Source organism: Podarcis filfolensis (assembly GCF_964270895.1).
Source record: "Podarcis filfolensis genome assembly, chromosome: 10".
NCBI classification, from domain to species: domain Eukaryota; kingdom Metazoa; phylum Chordata; class Lepidosauria; order Squamata; family Lacertidae; genus Podarcis; species Podarcis filfolensis.
The window spans coordinates 24,290,196-24,310,693 of NC_139612.1; the positions used below are offsets into that span (position 1 = coordinate 24,290,196).

Here is a 20,498-nt window from a genome sequence, read left to right on the forward strand (position 1 = left end):
TTCTCAGTAAACATGCACAGGATTGCACCATCAGTCACCAGCTTAACACCCAATCATATATTTGCTGCAATTTATCATTTGTTAAATAAGTCAAGCCTTGGATCCTGTATGTTGAGCCTCTCCATAATCTACCATACCATGAATCAGATCATGTTGTTGTTCACCTGTTTATCATCATGTCACATGATGAGGACATTGAGATATTGTGACTCTTGTATTTCCAGCCAAGTCCATCTACCTCAAGCCTGAGTTCCACTCATTCAGCTTCACCTAATGTGACCAGCTCTGCTCCATCCAGTGCCAGAGGTTAGTGCTTCATTACCTAAAGTTTCTTCCGGAAGCTTTCTGGGCACTACTAAATGATTTTAATGCAACCCATTTCTCGATCACACCATTTGCAGTTCTGCAGTGCGAGGCAAGACACTGTAGAGTCTCTGTCCATTGTGGCCTCACCAGAATAATACACCAAACTGAAGGTCAGGAGAACTGTACTGATTCTGCAGGTTTCTCTTTTGTTCCAGGCTCGCCTCTGTTGTCTGACAAGCTTAAACATTCCAGAGAAAATTCTTGTTTGTCTCCAAGGGAGAGGCCTTGTAGTGCCATTTACCCAAATCCTGCTGAGTCTTCACAGGTAGGCATTGCTAAAGGTGACTTTGAGAGGGCAGTTGTCTCTCAAGTGAGCTTCTGCGGGGCAGAAATGGTATTGACCTACCTACCGAATTCAAACAGGTTACTTTTTGTGCATGTAAAAGATACAGTAGATCTTTTGAGCATTGTTGGTCTTCCTCATCAGATGATAGTGCTTAGATGTTTACTTTTAGGGTAAGTAATAATTCAGCTCCTAAATTTCTTAGCTTGATTCATTATGGCAGTTTCTTGAAGAATAGCAGAGAAGTGTTGTGAATGAAGAAAGCCCAGGATTTTTGTTTTTGTTTTCTCCTTTAGTGTCACTGTTTTATCATTTAAAGCAGGGCAGACTCCTTTACATAGGAAGTTCTTGTAACATAAGGTCAAAGTACCTACCGTTTTCCATTTACATAATGCTATTTATAATTGACAGCCATTCTTTTTAACGATCACATTTACCCTTGGCATATTTCTTGAAAACCTCTGTAGACCATTCCATCACCACACCATGCTATTAACAATGTAGTTCTCATGCTGAGACTTGGGGAAACCTTGGAGCAGGTTTCCTATGATTTGTGGAGTTTTGGCTCTGTTGGTAGAACATTATTGCAGTTTCAAAGGATCTTCAGAAACGAACGTCCCGTGGGTCTTTGTAATTCATTTTCTCCGATAGGAAGCTCTTGCTTAATAGTTCCTCTGTCGTTCTATAATGTGATCTCCTCTAGTCTTGTTATGACTTGCTGGTTGCCATTGTAGCTGACATTTACTCAGCGACAGCAAACATTATTTTTGAATCAGCCTAAACTTTTCTATCATCCGCTGGAGCAGCCAGGGCAGGAAATGGGCCCCTGGAGGAATGTTCTTGTGTTAAAGTGGCTTTTGGTGCATGCCACAAAGAAAGAACTGTACCATTTTTGCTCCCAGCCTGCAAACCCTTGCTTTGCCAAGTGGAATGAGGCCTCTATTCCGCGATGCATCCGAGATTCACCAAAGGAGCCTGAGGAGCACATATGCCCAGTATCTGCTCACCCAGAGGCTTACCTGACAGGGAAGTCTCACAATCTGTCAACAACCTGTGTAGCCCCCGACAGGGTAAGTAGAAAAAAACCCCCACCTATTTCTCATGCAAATATTATGCAGATAACGACTCAAGCAGTTCCTTTTCTCTGTCACCTCTTTAAACTAAATCAAAGAGAAGGACATTTTCTTGTGGTGGCCCTGTGGTATAGAACATCACCATCGAAGGGACTTCTGGGCTGTCACTAGAGACATGGATATGGGGTGGGAGAAATGGCCTACTGCTTTGTCACAGTTCACCAAGTCATTGCTGGAGGCAATAGCAGTTCCCCTGTAGCCTCACATTCAGAATTGGGTCCACCTACCCACATAAGAAGGGACGCAGGTGGCGCTGTGGGTTAAACCACAGAGTCTAGGACTTGCCAATCAGAAGGTCGTCGGTTCGAATCCCGCGATGGGATGAGCTCCCGTTGCTCGGTCCCAGCTCCTGCCCACCTAGCAGTTCGAAAGCATGTCAAAGTGCAAGTAGATAAATAGGAACCGCTCTGGCGGGAAGGTAAACAGCGTTTCCGTGTGCTGCTCTGGTTCGCCAGAAGCGGCTTCGTCATGCTGGCTACATGACCTGGAAGCTGTACGCTGGCTCCCTCGGCCAATAAAGCAAGATGAGCACCGCAACCCCAGAGTCGGCCACGACTGGACCTCATGGTCAGGGGTCTCTTTACCTTTTTTACCCACATAAGAGAAAGCACTGGATATTGAGATCCAAGTGGTCATTTGCCCCAGGAGAATAAAAACAACAGACCTGGAAGTTTCAGTAATTCATTTCAGACCATAGAAACCTCACTAAGAGCACTTGACAGTGGTGACCAGACTTGGGCGACAAGTCTATCATTCTAGCTTTCTTCATGTTCAGGGTGGCTGATCAGGAATCTGCCCATTTGCATGGTTCCTTTCCATGCTGCTTGCCTTTTGCTGTACTTCCCTACGTCACAACACCAGGACAAAATCATTATTTGGTAACGACGTGCCTCGTTTTTGTAAGGGGTGAATTTAGTAAACATGGGACGCGATGGTGGTACAACATGGGCTGTAGTCAAACTATTTCCATATTTTACCGCCGCCACTCAGATTTGCCCATTTTTAACAAATTCACAGGCTGGCCTGTTAGACCGAGTTGCTGACACATTTGGCTGGTCAGAAAGGGGGTCTGATCGTTTCCTGTTCTGAGAATATGGCTGTTGGCTGCGCTGTCATGACCTGTCATGCTTATTCTCCATCTTCTAATTGACGTGTCTGCATGTCGATGTTTCTAGTGATAAAGCTTTGCATACTCTTACTGTCTGCTCCAGCTTCATTGTAGTTGCCACACTTTTTTCCCTTTTCTTTCTTCGCAAGTACCCCACGATTCCCTGTTCTCGTTAATGTATTGTTTGCCTTGGATATCTGGCAGTTCTTGTCTTATGAGTTTGCTTCCGCTAATCTATTAGTGACTTTGGTTCCTTGACTGGTCCCTGTATACTCTCCCACAAAAAAGATCCGAAGTTCTTGCAAATGTTGCATTTGCTAACCTTGATTTTGACCCGTTTGCTTAACCAGTATTTAGGCTCTTGCATTGTAAATTGGAAATTACTGGTAGTTTAGCATTCACATCCAATGACCTTATGGGTGCTTTCTTCCTTTCCACTAGCTCTTTCAGGACCTGCTAATGTTATTTCTATATAAACATCTAAATCTACTTTATAGTCTTCAATTTAAGTGCATACCTTCACTCAGACTTCATTTGTACATCTTTGCCTCACTTCTTGTAAATAATCAGTAATTGCCCCTGGAGGGAGATGTGGGAACTGCCTTGGGATTTTTTGTATAGGTACCATTGACTAAATGATGTTACTTTATATTCTAGAATAAACTCTGTTTTGTTGCCTTCACAAACTTGGTCTAAATGGTTTATCTGATGACTGTATCTGAATTATTATCAAACTATCATTTTCAAAGGAGATTGTAAAATTCACCCAGTTGACTTTTGCTAACTAGTTCTTAATGACATATAGTAATTATTATATAATATATTCTTTACTAACTGTCCTTAAGAAAATCCCAGTATCATTGGGTGGTTAGAAAAATGGTGTATTATACGTGAGTCAAGTGTGGTTGTATGAATAGGATTTGCCCAGATTATATCAGATATATATTTTATTAAGTAGAGGCAGGACCCTCCCCTCCCCCCCAAAATCAGGAAGCTCTTTTCATATTTTTTAAGATCTCAAGAGTTTCTGCAGTTGAATTTGAACGTTATCAGAAGCATTTTAGCTTCCACTGGTTTAAAAAAAGCAAGCCTTGGGAATGCCTTATTTTTTCACTGTTCAATTCATAGCCCTTCTGCAGATTAATTATCCCTCGTTTTTCAATGCAGAAAGAGCTGACCTTTGGTTTTGTACATGGTATTTAAATTAAATTACTCTGTTTTTTGTCTTATAGCTGTCCCTCTTAGGACTCATAATTAAAGAAAATCCATATCAATCATGCTTTAGTCTGGGTTTTTTTTTAAAGATAATTTATTCCCAAATTTAATTTTATATTTGCAAACATATAAAGGTTTAATAAAAACATCTAAAGGTTTAATAAAAATGCTGTCATAAAAATGTTGTGATTTTTTAGAGAATTTTGTTCAATCACATTGGAGATGGTGCTTTGCCCCGAAGCGATCCTAATTTGTCTGGTCCTGAGAAAGGTAAGCATTTTCATTATTTTGACATTCATATCTCACCTTTCTGTAAAATATCTGTGGTGGCTCTCATAAGAAAAAAGTAAAGCAGTGCACAATAATGAAAAGTTGTCAAGCAGAAATAATATTCAATGTAGTGTTACAGTGTAATATAATATATATAATGGGTGACACCCCATTTAGTCATCTTCATAGGAGACCCATTGAAATAAAGGACTTACTGTAACTTAGTCATGATTATAAGCTAATGGATTGATTTTTATTGATTTCGTAAGTATGATTTATTCAGATACTACCTAATAGATATATACACGACTGTAATCAATTTTGCATTCAGCACTATATAGATTCCAGTTAAATACCACAGTGGTGTTCAGTTAAGATGAAATAGTGAGTCTAAATAAAATGTGAAACAATGGCTTCCTCAGTAGATTCAGGCAGAAGAGAGGCTGTGTCCTTGAAAGATAACCCTTAACCTGGAAGCTACAGAGTAAATTCGCTCTAGGGGCTTGAATCGAGAATTTGTAGCCAACTTTTAAAAACTGGCTTATATGTCGTTTAACTTTCGACAGCTTAGAATACCAATGCTGATTTTTGTCATCTTTATCCAGCTGTAAACAGCACTCCCAGCAGCTGGAGCCTGGACAGCGGGAAGGAAGCCAGGAACATGTCAGAGAGTGCAAAGCTTATGTCTCCTCCTGTGCCCCCACGCCCCACGCAAACTGGTATGTGGATACATCACAACTGTTCTTATTGTTGCAGGAATTTATGTATAGGTTGGGGGGGGGGTTGCCCCTCCAGCAGATATCATGCACATGCAGCCCACTACCAAAATCAGCACAATCACTTTTGTGACTTGTCCTCACAAAACACTTCATCACAGTTTCTTCCTATCTATTCAAAGGGCCTTTGCTTGCACAATACCAAATGTAACAATTCACAGATAAATGTATCTATGTACTGGCTCACTGGGGAAACTTCAGAAATTCATATAGACATGTGAGCTCAGCTACTCAGCAGCCCCTCTGCCTGAGTGATAATCCCTGGCATCCTGATACCTGAGTGCTAGACAGGTAGCCCTTCCACAAATAACAAACCCAGATGAAGACAAATGGGTGTGATTAACTTGGCAGGGAAACAGGGGTGTTTGGTGGAGGGCAAGGAGAACCATGGGGCAGGGTCCAGGATGCTCAGATTACTGCCACCAGACCTCCCCTTTCATGATGTAACCATGATGTATGCGTGATGTATTTGGGGGGGTGTAACATGGGGATTAGCAGCTAATAAAAGTTTGGGGGTTCTTTTGTTTGGGGTTCCATCTTGTTCCACCTTGTTGCAGGTGGGAGTCCTGTTGTGACAGTCTTCAATAAAGACCAAGCCTACTGGCTGCTGTTTTGCTCTGGTATTCCTGGCTGGTGTCCTTGGTTTTTGTCCAAGGGAGCCCTCATATTTCTCTGTTAACATTATCTAGTACCAGGCAAGGGAATGGTCTGCCACAGGCTGAATTCAGCTCAGGTTTCATCTGAGAAACCAGGATGGGTAGGTCCAGGAGCTGCATGGCTAGGAGACGCGCCATGAGAAGAGATCATGATAGCCAGCTGCCAAATGTTCCCAGCCCAGTAGAGCAATAGATGGCTTGAAGAGGGACAAGGCAAGCAGACTGGGAAGAGGTTATTTTTCAAGGATCTGGAAGGGACTAGGAAGGTGGGAAACAGGCACAGGGATGTTGCCAGAGGGCCTGCAGGCTAGTTTTTTGTCTTTGTTTTTGCAATGGGTCCCATATTTCTTGCCACTGCCTGCTCTTTTTCAACTACCTGTTTGTCCAAACACGCGCACACAATTGTGTTGCTTATGTTGTGTTGCTATTGGAGATAGCCTGGTGCCTCCAGCCTGGAGAGATATTTTATGAGTCCTCAGTGCAACTGGAGAGGGGGAAATAAGAGGACGTGTTTTCCTCCGTTCTTCGAGGGCTTTTGCAGATAAGAGAAGCCGCTGGGTTGAAAAGTTCTATCAGTGCTCTCTGTCTGGAGCTGCAAAGGTGAAAAGCAAGAACTGTGGGTTGCTGACTTTTATGGTAATGGAGGCGGGGGGCAAGATCCTTGCATTGCGGAGTTGCTTCCATGGGGGTCTGAGGACAAAGCCTAGGTTTGTTTTTAAAGGAAAGTAAATGATGAATATGGACTATAATGACTGGTCATCATGTTATTATCAAGCAACACTTATACATAAATAAATACATACTATATCATTCTGTCAGCAAGTTAAAAGCTGCTACAAAAAGGAAAAAAATAACACAAAATGAGGAAAATAGGGGAGTAAAAAACACCACGCCCACAAAGACTGTCGTAATTCACCAACTTTTTATCATAGTGTCTATGCATGTGTGTAAGCTTTGATATGTCCATTTTAAGCTTCATTATTATTCTCATTACAATAGAATTCTCAAATCTGTTAAATTCTCCCTTTTTTTAGCAGCATCACCTCGACACCTAACCTCAGTTTCCCCTTCTCCTGCTGGAAGATCACCAATGAAGGTAGTGGCTAAATGGAATTTCAACTATTTTGTGTTTCTTCCTGTTTACAATACGATGCTTTTCTTTTCTCCTTGTAATATTGACACATATTCTAGCATGCATATTGCCTTCAGAATCTTAATGTTTTGAGGGTAACTCATATCATAAAAGCTTAGCCCTTGAAACCAGCACATTCGTGTTTCCTTTTTATTAAAACAGCTTAGAGAGGTTAGGTTACAAGGCAATAAATAAAAAAAATCAGCATATAGTTTATTTATTGTTATGACTGTGCCAGTGTCTGTAGCAGCAAGTTGGTCCTATGCTTTCAGAAGACAGTGGCCATAAGCTGGAGTGAACACAGAACAACTCATGTGTTTTTATTTTATACCCAATGCCTACAAATACTGTTACTTCTCTTGAAAGATATATGCAGTGGCAATTGTTATACAGAATTGCTTCTCCTATCTTGTATTGCCACTGCCTGTTTCTGAGATCTGAAAAGTCTAAAGGTTTAATTCTGGGAAGCAGATTCAGCATTACAGTCTGCAGATTTGTCGTGAAAGTACTCATATCTGGCATTAGAGGGCACAGTGCTACCATTAATCCTAGAGGCGTTTATAGCATTGCTAGCGAATGGGCACGTAGTGATAAACAAGAGCTCTGCTCAGCTTCTGGTTTTGAAGGTGCAAAATGAGAAAACTGCCCTGCGTTTCTGGTAGCTGCAGAATTTCAGTGCACCATATCACACGGAACCCAGTACTTGTTGCGAAGGAACATTTATCCATAATTTAGCATGTTTTCTTCAGAGAAATACTTTCCTCCTCTACCTCCTCTTTTTTTTTGGTGGTGGTGGTGGGGGACTAATTCCTTTTCTTTTTACCCAGGGTTCAATACAATCGTTTACTCCATCTCCTGTGGACTACCATTCCTCGGGACTCATTTCCAACTCCCCAGTCTTGTCTGGAAGCTACAGCAGTGGCATCTCCTCCCTCAGTCGGTGTAGCACGTCTGAGACGTCCGGCTTTGAAACTCAAGTCATGGAGCACCCAGTACCTATTTCTAACTGCAACATGTCCGAAGAGCCCGTGAGAAAAGAGAGCAAGACTCCGCCACCTTACAGCGTTTATGAGCGGACACTGAGGCGCCCTGTCCCGCTACCTCACAGTCTTTCCATCCCCATCCCTACAGATCCACCAGCTCTGCCACCCAAACCCATGCTGGTCCGACCAAACAATCTGGAAAACAGTAGCAAGAGAACTGAACAGGTCCCTCGGCCCAGGCCTCTTCCGCGGAAAGTGTCTCAGTTATAACTTTTTAAAGAGAGGGTCATTTTTTTTGTAATGACTTAAGTGGAAAAAAACTACCCCACACACATCTAACATAGGCACTTTAATATTTTTCACAAATATTCTTTCCAGTCGTTTTCTTTTTTCTTTTTTTAACTGCTTAATATTATGTTGCGTATTTTTGGCAGATGAAAAGTACTAACCTAGAATGCCAGATAATTGCAAGAAACAGGACTGAAATGATTTCGTTAATATTAGGTACAGCAGATATGAATGCATACCAGTTTGAATCTGAAGTTCATTTCTCCCCCAAAATACTTTAAGTGAAACTATAATTCCCCTCCACAACTTCCTTTAACGTAATTCCCTGTACTTCTTAGAGCATGCGGAATAATATGATTTAAACTTAATATATAAAACCAAGGCATGTTCCTGTAACAAGATAGTTTCATTTCTACTTTTTGTGAACATTTTGGAGACTGTTCCCTTACCACTTTTGAACCTGTTTATTAATACATGTACATGAACAAAAGTGATTATGGGTCAAGTGCTTATAACTGCATTGGAAAATCATGAGGATATTGTTGTTGCTGAGTTCATGAAACAAAACACTTTGTTTGGGGTTACTTTCTTTTGGCACATTTTGTAAAGCATATGTATATACATTTTCATACTTTTTAAAAAATGACATTTTCAGCACTTTGGCAATGATCTGTCAACATGGCCTACATTTTCCAGTTTACTTCATAATTCCATATAGCTGCTGATAAAAAAAATTCCCATGGACAGCTGGTTGTAGAATTTTTGCCTGCACATTAAAAATTGTGTGTTTTCAGAGGAGGGAACTAACCTTTGAAGTGTTCTAGTATCTCAAATGACTGTGTCCTTTTCATTGTGATCTGAAATGGCCATTGTCAGCGCTGTAAAATTAGTAAATGCAAAGAAAACAACTGGGTGCAAATAAGTGTTCCTGAAAAATAATTGCAGGGGGGAATTAACTGTGGGTGAAACATCAGAACTATAAATCAGGATTCAGGCTTTAATAGTGAATTTTTTCTTTTTTCCTTTCTTTCTCCCAATCAACCATCTTGCCCATTTGGCAGCCTTTAAGCCTCCAGACTGCATACTGCACTGTACAACAGAAAGCTTAGGAAATATCTGGGTAAAGGCGGGTACCTTTCCCTACAAGTCCCTCACCCCTTGCTCAGTTCCTGACAACCAGCTGTGTAGACTCCTCCATAGCTCATGTTCATTCCAGACAGGGCAGCTTCTCATGCCACAATCTGTCCTCTTGTAAAGAGAGGACAAAATTGGTGACATGCCACATTGTTTGAAAAGGCATTCAAAATGCACAGAGGCGGGAGACTCAACATTTCCCTGCTTCTGCGTATTTTATATATGAAAAAGGAAGCAGCCGCAAGCGATTGCAAACGTGTGCCATTTAAAATCATCGCGGTATCTCTACCCAAGTGCAACTTGCGAAATTGCCTTTGGAAATCTGTCCAGCAAAGGAGGCTGCTCAGAGTGGAGACACTTTGCGCAAGGTCTGCATTCCCCCAAAAGCACGGCACATTCCAGTCTCCCCAAAGCTGGGCCGCCTTTCCGTTCTGTTGCTGTACATTCCACTCCCAAAACATGAAGGGAGCCTCAGGAGGGTGAGGAACTGTGGTCTGAAAAAAGGAAAACGGACCCCTCAGTGAGTAAATCAGAAACACTTGTCTGCAAATAGACATTCCGGATCGCAGCCCAAGTCCCTGCAGAACATTCTGTGTTGAAGTGCCCTTACTCTTGCCGGATGACGTTCTAGGTGGCATTTCACTCGAAAGCTCCCGTAGATCTGTTTGAAATTTCGTACTCAGTTCTAGGACCACAGATTAAATCACCTTGTATAAGCAATTTTTCTATCTCTTCTCCACTCCCCATCCCATTTTATGTACTGTTTGCAACATCTGTTTGACAACCGATACGTATGATCTGTATTTTTCAATCATACCGTTCAAAAGTTATCTCCCTCTTTTGTTGGGAAGTGTGTTGTGTGTGTTGATTTAACAGTTTGCTTTGTTGATAGCTTAACTCTGCAACATGGTGACCACTTTTTATATTCCCTCAACGAAACCTTCAGCAGGTATATGCTGCTAATGGTAGCTATAGAGGTTTTCTATAATAAATGTTCGAGTATTTTTGTACATAACTGGTTAATTTTAATAAGGAGTACAACTATGTGAAAAAGAAAAACCAGACAGTTGTGTATGCAGTAAGATTGTTATAATTATGCCAAATACTTTATGTAAGGGGGGGCACGGGGAAAAATATTTGTACATATGTGCTTTTAACAATAATTCTGCCATATTGACTCTACAACTTTGAATGTCAGAAAAATATATTAATATATGTTGAAATATCTATGTTTAGCAAAAGTGTTTATAACTGGAAAAGGAGCATATGAATTTTAGCTTTGTACGTTGCTGATTTTGAAGTCCTGAGATTTCTTGAACTAGCTCTCGCTTATCATAACATTTTCATGTCTGCATAACCAGAATTTTGAAGCTGTTAGCTTACATATTTATGCTGTTTTTTTTAAAAAAAGGTATTGTAATTTAAATAAAGTGTCACAAACTGGATAACAGACCTACTTTTATCCCTCTCCCATCTTATACATAGAGCTGAATCAGTGTGTTGCCTGGTCCTTCAGCATAGCCTGAATCAGTGTTATTTGCTCCTCAAGTCCGTTTTTAAAACATATTTGGCAGTAAGCAAAATTTTTACTCATGTGCACGTATTACTGACGTCTGCTTGACAGCAAAACTTTTAATGTAGTTTCTGTTTACAGATGGTTATACTGGTTGCTGAAGAACCGTAAATACACAATAAAATTGATTGATCTTTATTGTACAATTTGTTTTCTGCTGAGTGCTGAGTTTGTAAATTAGTTTGCCATGGAATTAAAGTTTCAGATCCTGTATTCGATCTAACTTCATTTTTGGTTTTAAAGGAGAGAGAAAAATGAACCAATCTCTTTGCTGATCATGTCTCCTTTGTCTGCCCTGCCCCTGCCGACTCAACTCAATAATAGCTTTCACACATTTGCCGGGAGCTTTTAAAGAATATAATTTGATTGGCTATTAAATGCATAGTTGCTCTAGGGAACAAAAGATCTTTATCCTAGCAGGTGTGTCTGTTGTGGGCAGATCATACTTTTCTATCCATCTCATCATCGTATTTCATCGCTAGACTGCAGGTCACAGCATATCCTGCCATAGCATGTCTTTTCTAATAGCAGGGAGGCATGTGGCAAAAATGTCAGTATGAAAAGCAGGGGTGTTGTGGTGGGTTTCCGGTAGCAAAGTGCAGGAACTCATCATGACAGCTCTCGCAGCCAGGTTCTCAAGGACAGCCCTAAAGCACCAGCAGCTTTTCGGATTTCACTGGGGAGACGGACCAGTTGTGTCTCTGATTAGTCGCATGGCATGACTGCAAGAATCCTCTGCATAGTTAAATGGATAAGCTCCATTGAACTCAGTGGTGCTTTTACTACATAGGTTAATTTTGCTAAACACATGGAGCCTTAACTATTAATTTCCATCTGTGTTTGCAGCCATCTGCAATCCAGCCTTTAGCTTTATTTACTTTTTCTTTTTTTAATGTGAACACTCTTGCAAAAGAAGCATTTTCATTTAAACTCCTAACATGAAGTATAGAAAAGAATGATCAAGAAAAGAATGATTCAGCTTCCACTAATTTTTCTTTTCCAAATCTCTGTCTTCCTCTGAGCTAATATGTCACAAACAACAGTAATACTTGAAAGACTTGTTATTGTCAAATTCAGCTGCCAGAGCAAGGGGAAGATCTATCAATTATCCTTCTCTTTCAGCAGATAGTATCACTCCTGCTCTGTGATTCATGCACTCTGTTCTTCTTGCACAACACCACTGATAAAAGTATATATCTTGCTAATGCTGGTGAGAAGCGACAGAATTCTCCTCGTATCATTTTTTTTACCTTTTTTACCTTTTTGTTAGATTTTCAAGAAGTGACTATACAGTAAACAACACCTATGTTTAACCAAGTGTCTAAAATCTGGCAAATGCTGTCACAACACATAGGACTCAGCTACACAGGTCAATTACAGTACAGTATAACATTAAAGTGTGTTATAAAATTTACACCAGGGGACGCTGTCCATGGAAATATGCATTAATAGCTATATAATTTTTTTCTTAGTGTTCTTTAAATCTGTAGATCCAACCCTAATAAGTGTTGCACATCAAACGTAAGTTTACAGTTTCATTTATAAAGGGGTTGAAGGTGATCCTTTTTTAAAAACAACAACAACCAACAACTAGAAATATTAAAGGCAGCCTGCTCCTAATTTCCCTAACTTGTTCAGTTCACTACAGACCAAGCATTTTATAGTTAACAGCTTTTTAGGTGGCAAAGAAGTGTTTGTACATATTGAGTTTAGTTGTTTTTTTAAAGAACAAATTAAAGCTTTTATTTGTGCTTCTGGGAAACAGTGCAGTCTCTTGCAGAATTATGTGTGCAGGAGGACTTTAAAATCCCTGCTCCCGTGTGAGCATCTTGTCATTTTGTAAATTTTGCTTAGTTTTACCACCTCCTCTGGTTTCCCCTTATTTAGTTCCTCACAGACTGTTTTCCTCTTCACCTGTAGGACGGACACACACACACACACACACACACACACACACACAAAAGGCAGAAAGGAGAGCACCTTTCATTAACCAAATAAATGAACAAACCAACTACAGAAGCGCTGCTCATATACGTCCACCAGCAGTGGTGCAGCTAGGTAATTTTGAACTCTGGACTTAATGGTCTTGATGGGGGCTCTAGATGGTCACAGAATCATAGAATTGTAGTGTTGGAAAGGGATCTGAGGATCATCTAGTCCAACCCCCTACGATGCAGGAATATACAGTTGCCCCATATGGGGATCAAACTTAAAACCTTGGCATTATCAGCCCCACGCTCTAACCAACTGAGCTATCCAGGCATGCTGTTACTTCAGATGGAAGCACAGGCCCCCATTGAGAACATCAGGCAATTAAAAAATAATCCTCAAAATGTCAAAGCCACACCCCTTTTTATACTGCCTTGAATTTACAGAGGCATGTGTGTCAATCTCCTGTCCTCTGGCCATCAGCTCTTGGACGTAGCTTTACTACTGTGTTAGGACCAGCTGAGCAGTGCAAAGCCCCCAAGCCAAAAGAGCAGGTGACTGATTGGGCAGCTGGTAGGTAAAGTCTGTTGTTATGAAGGAGCTGCTACAACAGATGCTGGGGGCATCAAAAACAGCCCTGTGGGGTAACACAGACCTATCAGAATCAATGCATTGGTTCTGAGCATGTTCAGAGCAGCAACAGGGAGTGTTTCCTACTCTGAGGAGCTTTTTTGTGTGTTTGGTTTAGTTTGGCGACCTTGCTAGACAGAGAAAGAGAAAACAAACAAGCAAGAGCAAGCCTCTTTCTGTAATAAATACCTATTTTTAAAACTTTGTCATTTTGCTAAAAAAAAGAGAAAGAAATGGGAAATTGGGAGGAGAGGTAATGGAAGCGTTGCAACAAACTCTTTAGCAACCATTTCACTCATTAAAAGTTGCACCCGCTGCTTGGTTGGGCAAGGCCAATAAGGCAGATTTGAGCCATGTAGCGTCCTAGAGTATTATTTCCAGAAAAGGTGTGTGGAACAAGCCCTTCCCCTAAAAGAGGATACAGCTTGAATGGAGGAAAACGCTGTCGCTGCTGTTTTGACCTTGCTCTAAAATGAAAAGTTTGGCTGCTGTGACATTGAAGATATCCTAAGTTTTCACCTCATTAGGTATAACTGACATCACTTGGATTCTTGTTTGTATAGCCGCAACAACAGACGTGCACTGAAAGACTGAAGTACTGAAGCAAGTTATTATTCAGACTTGTTTTTTTAAAAAAGTGTGTTTTTAAATGTATTGTGTATGCAACACCACCCTCAGATTGAAAGGCTTGTATTTGAATGGTGTGCGGTGTATTCCTTACACATGCAGCTTCACAAACTACCTGGTGACTTTCAAGCATTTTTAGAGACTATCCATGGAATGTATTAGAATATTCAGGCTTTCATTTCATTTCATATTGTTAAATGTCAGCAACAATAATTAAATACCAGCCGGTTTGTCTTTGAGTATGCTAACTGCTGTAACATCTGGAACAGTGAAATAACGAGGAGTTGTTGTTGTTTAAAAAAGAAAAACAAATTAGAAGATAAATAACCGTAACTGTTAATGACTTCTGTGATACAGTTCGTGAACTATGGAAGTATCTGTTGTCAACTTAAGTACATGTTTTGCTTCATAGGATTTACTGTTAGGATTGGCACCATTAGTGTGCATTTCATGTGTTCTGTTTATCCGAAAATGATTTGGCGGGGTGGGGTGAGGAATGACAATATTTTGCTGCACTCTGCTGATACGTTAGTGGCACTGTCATTACTAAGTTGGTCTTTCATGTAACTTGCTTCGGAGTTGTTTATATGCAAGTGAAGGGAACCTTCAAACTGGCTCAGACCCCCTAGTTGAGATTTTTCACTAGTAAGAGGCACCGCTCCATACCGAGGCCACAACATTCTGCTCTCCATTTTGATCAACCTTTTTTATTCACAATTATTTAAACCAAACAGGACTCCAGCCAACGCTACCAGCACTTCTATCCAAAGGTTAACAGGTAGCAGGCATAGGGGCTGTCAGTTTTTAACTTCAAATCTCCTGTGCAATTTTCCAATAGGTCACAGGATAAGGGGGACAAAGAAAGCTGTTAGTAGCAGATTCTGAAGATCATTCTGAGAACTGCATAACTTCCTTTGCAGAGAGCGCCAATATCTATTGGAAACATTTACAGTCAAACTTCCTTGGCTTTGTTGTTGAGGCGGCTGATTCTGTAAACCACAACGCCTGACTCCAACACTACTCTCCCCTCTTGAGGTATCTAGAGACTAGTATTCAGAAGCATGCTGTCTCCAATTGTAGACAGTGCTTTTCCCCCTAGAAAAATAGGAGCCAGTACTGTTACATTAAGTGTCACACTTTTTAACCAAAATGAGAGAGGTGCACTGCGCTACTCACCACAAAGTGGCTACAGTAAGTGTCACATTTTTAAATTACAACAAAAATAGGTGCTGGTACTGCGGACCCTTGAGTACTTCTGGAGGAAAAGCACTGAACATAGTCATCAGGGTGAGTAGTCACCGTGCTGAGAATTTGTCCAAGTTTGTGGCTTTCACTGTCCCATGTGGGAGCAAACGCCAAACACTGCCATTTACCTGGTCGTAAATAGATCTGAACTCTCCAAAAGCCCTTAATTAAGCAAGCCCTCTGCATTCCCAAAGGAAGCCCTATAGCCCTGAGTAAGCGAAGCAAGACAATCCCTTCCTTAGCCCATTTTAGTCATGCTAGTAGCTCTGCTGCGTTTCTGGTTGTTGACTTTGAAATAATTATATTTGTTCCCTCAATGCTGTTTGCTCGGAGAAATGTTTTGATTAACCAGCATTGTGTTATTGTGCTGAAAAGGAATTGTTTTATTTATGAATGCAGATAATAATGGTCCTGCATATGCTTCTGCTGCTTAGAGAGATGGTGGCGGAGGCAGAAGAAGAGAAACGGTTGCTATCGTCCTCTCCCATGGTGTGCCTGCTTTTAGGACAAATGTCCATCCAGGAAATTTTGCAGGAGTCTAATCACACTGGCGCTCTATAATTACACAGCTTAATTGTTTCTGGATGGTTTGAGAAATGCTTTGGTGCCATTTGTCCTTTCAGAATCTCACCCAGATGCTTATTACTGTGCTTATACATCCCAATGTACCTCTTACTAATTTTTCCCTGTTTGCCTCTTTCCAAACAAAGCAACCTTTTACATTTGGATTCATAAAACCGTTGCACCTCCCCTGTTCTGTTTTCCTGCTGGCAATTCTAGCCCTGCTTCTGTATCCCCGTTTTACCTCCAGTAATCTCTGAAATCATACCCATGCTCCTCTGACTTAATGCAGTGGGCAAACAGGTGCTCTTCATTTCCAGGTGGGAGAGGGGGGAAAAAAGCTTAACTTTTTGTAATACCCAATTTTCCCAGGCCACGTTCCATTAAGTTAAAACGCTGGAATAACCAGTATAAAAACTGAATTCTACTCTGCGGCTAAACATATTGAAGCACAATGAAATGTTTTGGGCCACTTTTGAAAAGCAGATCGCTGTATTTGCAGTATAAAAAAACAACTTTAACTACGGAAGACTGGAAATAAAAGAGTCTACATGGTTTTACACAACAATAGCAGCTTATTTCTAATTTTTTAACTGGCCTTGGGAGGGGATCTACATGGGCAGTGAGACCCACTTGAGAGTGCAAAACCCTAGCTGTTTAGAAACCATGAATTTGAAGCAATGACCTCCCTGCAATAATCTTGGGAAACATAGTTTACCCTTCACAGAGCGACAGTTCCCACCCCCTTGACAATCTACTGTTCCTAGGATTGTGTTTTCAATACATGGTTTGCATATATTGTAGCACAAGCGATTGACATTATGCGCCCACTATTCTCGAATATTTGTTGGGGTAAAGGTCTGAAGAGCAGAGTCTGCCCTCTTCAGGCTCTCTATATGATTGAGAACTCTGAGAACATGCATAGGGGAAGGTTCCATCTTCAGAATACTTTTGCTTTCCATTCCACCCATGACCATTCTCAACTGCAGAATTTTGAGAGACTACGAGGTGACATTTTGCATAACACAATAACATGGCTCTGGCAGCATTGCCACCGTGACAGATGTGTTTCACAGAAAAGCAAGCTGCACATATTTTCTCTCTAACCCCCCCTTCTAATGTAAGCTGAGAAGTGGTACCAAATGTTCAGCTGACAGCATGGTCAGAGGCTATTCAATTTAGGCAATATTTGTCAAAAGTGGTGTCCTGCATTTTAGCACCTATTATCTTTTGATTATGACCCCCGGATACTTGGTTTGAATGAGATCGGAAGAATTAAAAATGGCCTCACAAATCACTTCTTAATCTGGTGAAGTAAGCAGAGGGTGAAAAACATCCTGCTGTCATTTCGGTGAGTTGTAGGGACAAAAAAAATGTAAATAAAGGAAAATAAATCACTGGTTGGTTCACACTTCATCAGCTGCCTAACAACTTGTAGCCAGTTAATTATACACCCTTAAAATACATGTATAAGGGGAAATGATTCAGAACTCTTTTAATGGGATGCAGGATAAATACATTCCTTCTAAGCATGTAACCCTTCGTGTGCTTTTGTAAAATAGGTTCTCATGACAATGGAATGGTTTGGACCCATACCTAGAAACAGAAAACAATTGCGTGCATTCAAAAAACACAGTAAATAGTTAACAGTACTGTAGGACATAGCAGGAGCTGGTGCAAGGTGCTGGCTACAAGGATGTCAGGAATCCCTAATGAATACACTAGGACTGGGTGGCCCCTAGCCAAGCTCTTATCCCCTGAGCCTCAGTCTTCTCCATCTGTAAGAAGCCTCGGTCTTCTCCATCTGTAAGGTGGGCACAATTATATCAGTCTACCTAACAGGGCTGTGGTGGAGTGTTGTCAGGAGAGCCAAGGTATGCCACCATTTTACATCATGTTCCCAGCCAAACACCTTGGCTCTAGATCCTTTTCTTGTTGCCTAAAATCCTAGGCGAGGCCAAAGTTGTTTTAAATTTTGGTTTTATTTAATGCTGTGACCCATCCTAGGACCTTATGGTGAAGTGGAGGTAGCAAATAGATGAAGTTACAGTAATGATAAATAACAATGGCTGAGTTCCTTGTCCGCGCTTGTCTGGAGTGGCTCAGAGTGTACACAATGGCTCTAAAAATGAGTATGGGATTGCAGCCTTATTAAACGTTATCAAATTTAATTTGTATAGCGCCCTTCATCAGAAAACCTCAGGGTGGTTAGCAGAATAAAATGCAAGATAAAACGCAAGTAAATGATTACACCAAGTAAATAGTTGTGTTTGTGTGAGTGCTTAAAAGTATCGTCGCACTTTGAATTATAGCAACCAGATGAAACACCTGCTGTGCCTTTAGGGGCTTTCCTAATGCTGCACAGCAGGCGCCCAGTTCCCCAACTACGAAGCGCTTCTCTGGCTGACGAGAGAGGACCTCCCGGCTATTTTGACGCGGCGCTGGCGCGAGCCATCCACACAACCTCACACCCATTCGGCCACCTGCACTAGCGCCCCCGTTCCAACGCTTCGCTCTCATTCGCCGCCCAGGAGGGCTCGCGAAGCAACCCGATTGGCTGCCCTCAGCCCAGGCCGAGCTCTGCCAGGTGGCTGCTGAGGTAAAGTGGCGGGAGGGAGAGAGCGCGCGCTCCTCTTAAACCAGCTCGCCAGGCTCCTCCCCTCCGTTCGGCGAGGAGGAGGGACCGCGCGCGCGCGCGCGCGCGCTCTCTCAAACACCCACTTTACCTACCCGCCCCTCCTTCGCAACTCTCTCTTCCCTGCCGAAAGAGCGCACGCGCGGCTCGCCTCCTTTTTCTTTCTCTCCGCCCCCTTGGCGTGGTGGCGTCAGCGCCGAAAAGCGGTGAGTCGGGGCGGCGCAGTCGCGAGCGGCGTTTCTGTGTCTGAAGGGAAAACGGGAAGAAGGCGCTGGAGTTGCGGGGAGCTCTACGGGGGCCGGCGGGGCTCAAGCAGCCGAAGGCGTTTGGAAATGTGGGGGGGGGGGGGCGGCGGCACGAACAGTTTCGCGTTTTCGCCGTGAAGGGAAATAGAGAGAACCAATTGAGGGGTGGGATTATTTATTGTTATTCGTTTTGTGACGGTGTTCCAGTGAGCCCCTTGTTGTGGCGAAATGCAGCTCTGCGAGGCAGGCTTAAGACGTGCTGGAGCCCCCGCTCTAGGGCAGGTCGACCGTGGGGCTGTGCCTCTGAGGGGAGATTTCCCCGGTCAGAGGGGAGAAACTGGGAGGACGCGACCGGTCAAAGAGGCTCTTCCTCCGGTCAGCGCAGTGAGGAGGAAAGTCCAAGTTGCCGAGGAAGGGAGAATATGACCTGCTTGTGGTGCTTGCTTGCCTTCATTCTGACAGGAGGGAAAAAAGGCGCTAGTCCTCATCTTGCCAAGGGTATTGGGGGGAACGCCGGGCGTGCAAGCAGCTGCTGCAAAGAACAGCCTCGCCCCCCCCCCGCCTCGCCTCGAAAGGCGGCGGTGTCTGCTGCCATGGGGGGTGCAGCACCTTCCCTTGCCCTGAGGTAAATCAGGGAGTGAAGGGAGCTGCGGTGGATGCTCCTGGTCAAGTGTTGGAGGTAAAATGTCTTCACCACTATGGCCATAATAAGCCTGTGTGCACTTGGAAGTGAACATGCAATAGGTCTGACTGCGTTGCCTCCAGATCATCGGTTTAAAAATCCACCACACGTGTTGCGAAGGGGCTTCTCGTTCTGCAGCTGGCTTAGTGGGATGAAATTCCTTAGTCGGTGCACACCCACCCCCATCAGGTATTCCACCTATATGTGGATTTATATCGCTTACTTAGGAAACACCCAAGTCCAGCAACGCTTCTTCTTGGTCGCCTGTATGAGTTCATTTGTCTTTGCTGCTCAAATGACAATAAGGACCAGGGAGGAATCATTTCCACTTAAAGAGGAGTTATATAGAGCAGGGGGTCAGCAAACTTTTTCAGCAGGGGGCTGGTCCACTATCCCTCAGACCCTGTGGGGGGCTGGACTATATTTTTTTTGGGGGGGGGGAGTGAACGAATTCCTATTCACCACAAATAACCCAGATATGCATGTTAAATAAAAGCACAGATTCTACTCATGTAAAAACACGTTGATTCCTGGGCCGGATTTAGAAGGCAATTGGACTGAATTCGGCCCCTGGCCTTAGTTTGCCTACCCATGATATAGAGACATAAACTGAAGATGTGTGAAGTGGAGAGCTTTTATGAATAAAACCATATTCTTCAGGAACTTTTGAGGTTCACATGTATGACTTTCTGAAGCTAACCCAAGTGTAATTGTTTAATATTGAAAATTGGTGTTGGCATAGAACCAAATAACCTGCATCACAACATCCCACTTGTGCTGTTACTTAGGTTAACCCACCTGACTGGTGCAAGAAATGGGGATAATAAAATCATAGAATTGTAGAGTTGGAAGGGACAACAAGGATCATCTAGTCCAACCCACTGCAATGAAGGGATCTTTTGCCCAACGTGGAGCTTGAACCCACATCCCTGCTTGTGAATCTTTTCCCATATAAGAAAAAGCTTTGCCAGTTAAACTTTCCTATGGAGGCTGTTGTAAAAGCCACCAGAGCAAGGCCAGGTAAAGT

General features: G+C 42.3%; 3 protein-coding genes across 10 annotated transcripts in view; all 3 read left to right on the top strand.

The window, feature by feature from the left end:
• The window catches only part of DOCK4 (dedicator of cytokinesis 4), a 250,389-nt gene extending 239,326 nt beyond the window's left edge, over window positions 1-11,063 (top strand). For 2 of the 8 annotated variants that reach the window (XM_083574286.1, XM_083574288.1), the window contains 7 exons: window positions 225-306; window positions 522-631; window positions 1,552-1,719; window positions 4,303-4,375; window positions 4,981-5,094; window positions 6,842-6,903; window positions 7,767-11,063. In XM_083574286.1, coding sequence (XP_083430412.1) covers window positions 225-306; window positions 522-631; window positions 1,552-1,719; window positions 4,303-4,375; window positions 4,981-5,094; window positions 6,842-6,903; window positions 7,767-8,192 — 1,035 coding nt within the window. In that variant the 3' untranslated portion in view covers window positions 8,193-11,063. The remainder of the gene's footprint in view (window positions 1-224; window positions 307-521; window positions 632-1,551; window positions 1,720-4,302; window positions 4,376-4,980; window positions 5,095-6,841; window positions 6,904-7,766) is intronic. The other 6 variants (XM_083574287.1, XM_083574289.1, XM_083574292.1 and 3 more) reach the window with 3 other exon arrangements.
• The window catches only part of LOC310743932 (uncharacterized protein), a 419,281-nt gene that overhangs the window by 364,500 nt on the left and 34,283 nt on the right, over window positions 1-20,498 (top strand). The gene's annotated exons all lie outside the window — the stretch shown is intronic.
• The window catches only part of IMMP2L (inner mitochondrial membrane peptidase subunit 2), a 460,855-nt gene continuing 458,981 nt past the window's right edge, over window positions 18,625-20,498 (top strand). The window contains exon 1 of the mRNA XM_083574776.1: window positions 18,625-18,750. The gene's annotated coding sequence lies outside the window, so the exon portion shown is untranslated. The remainder of the gene's footprint in view (window positions 18,751-20,498) is intronic.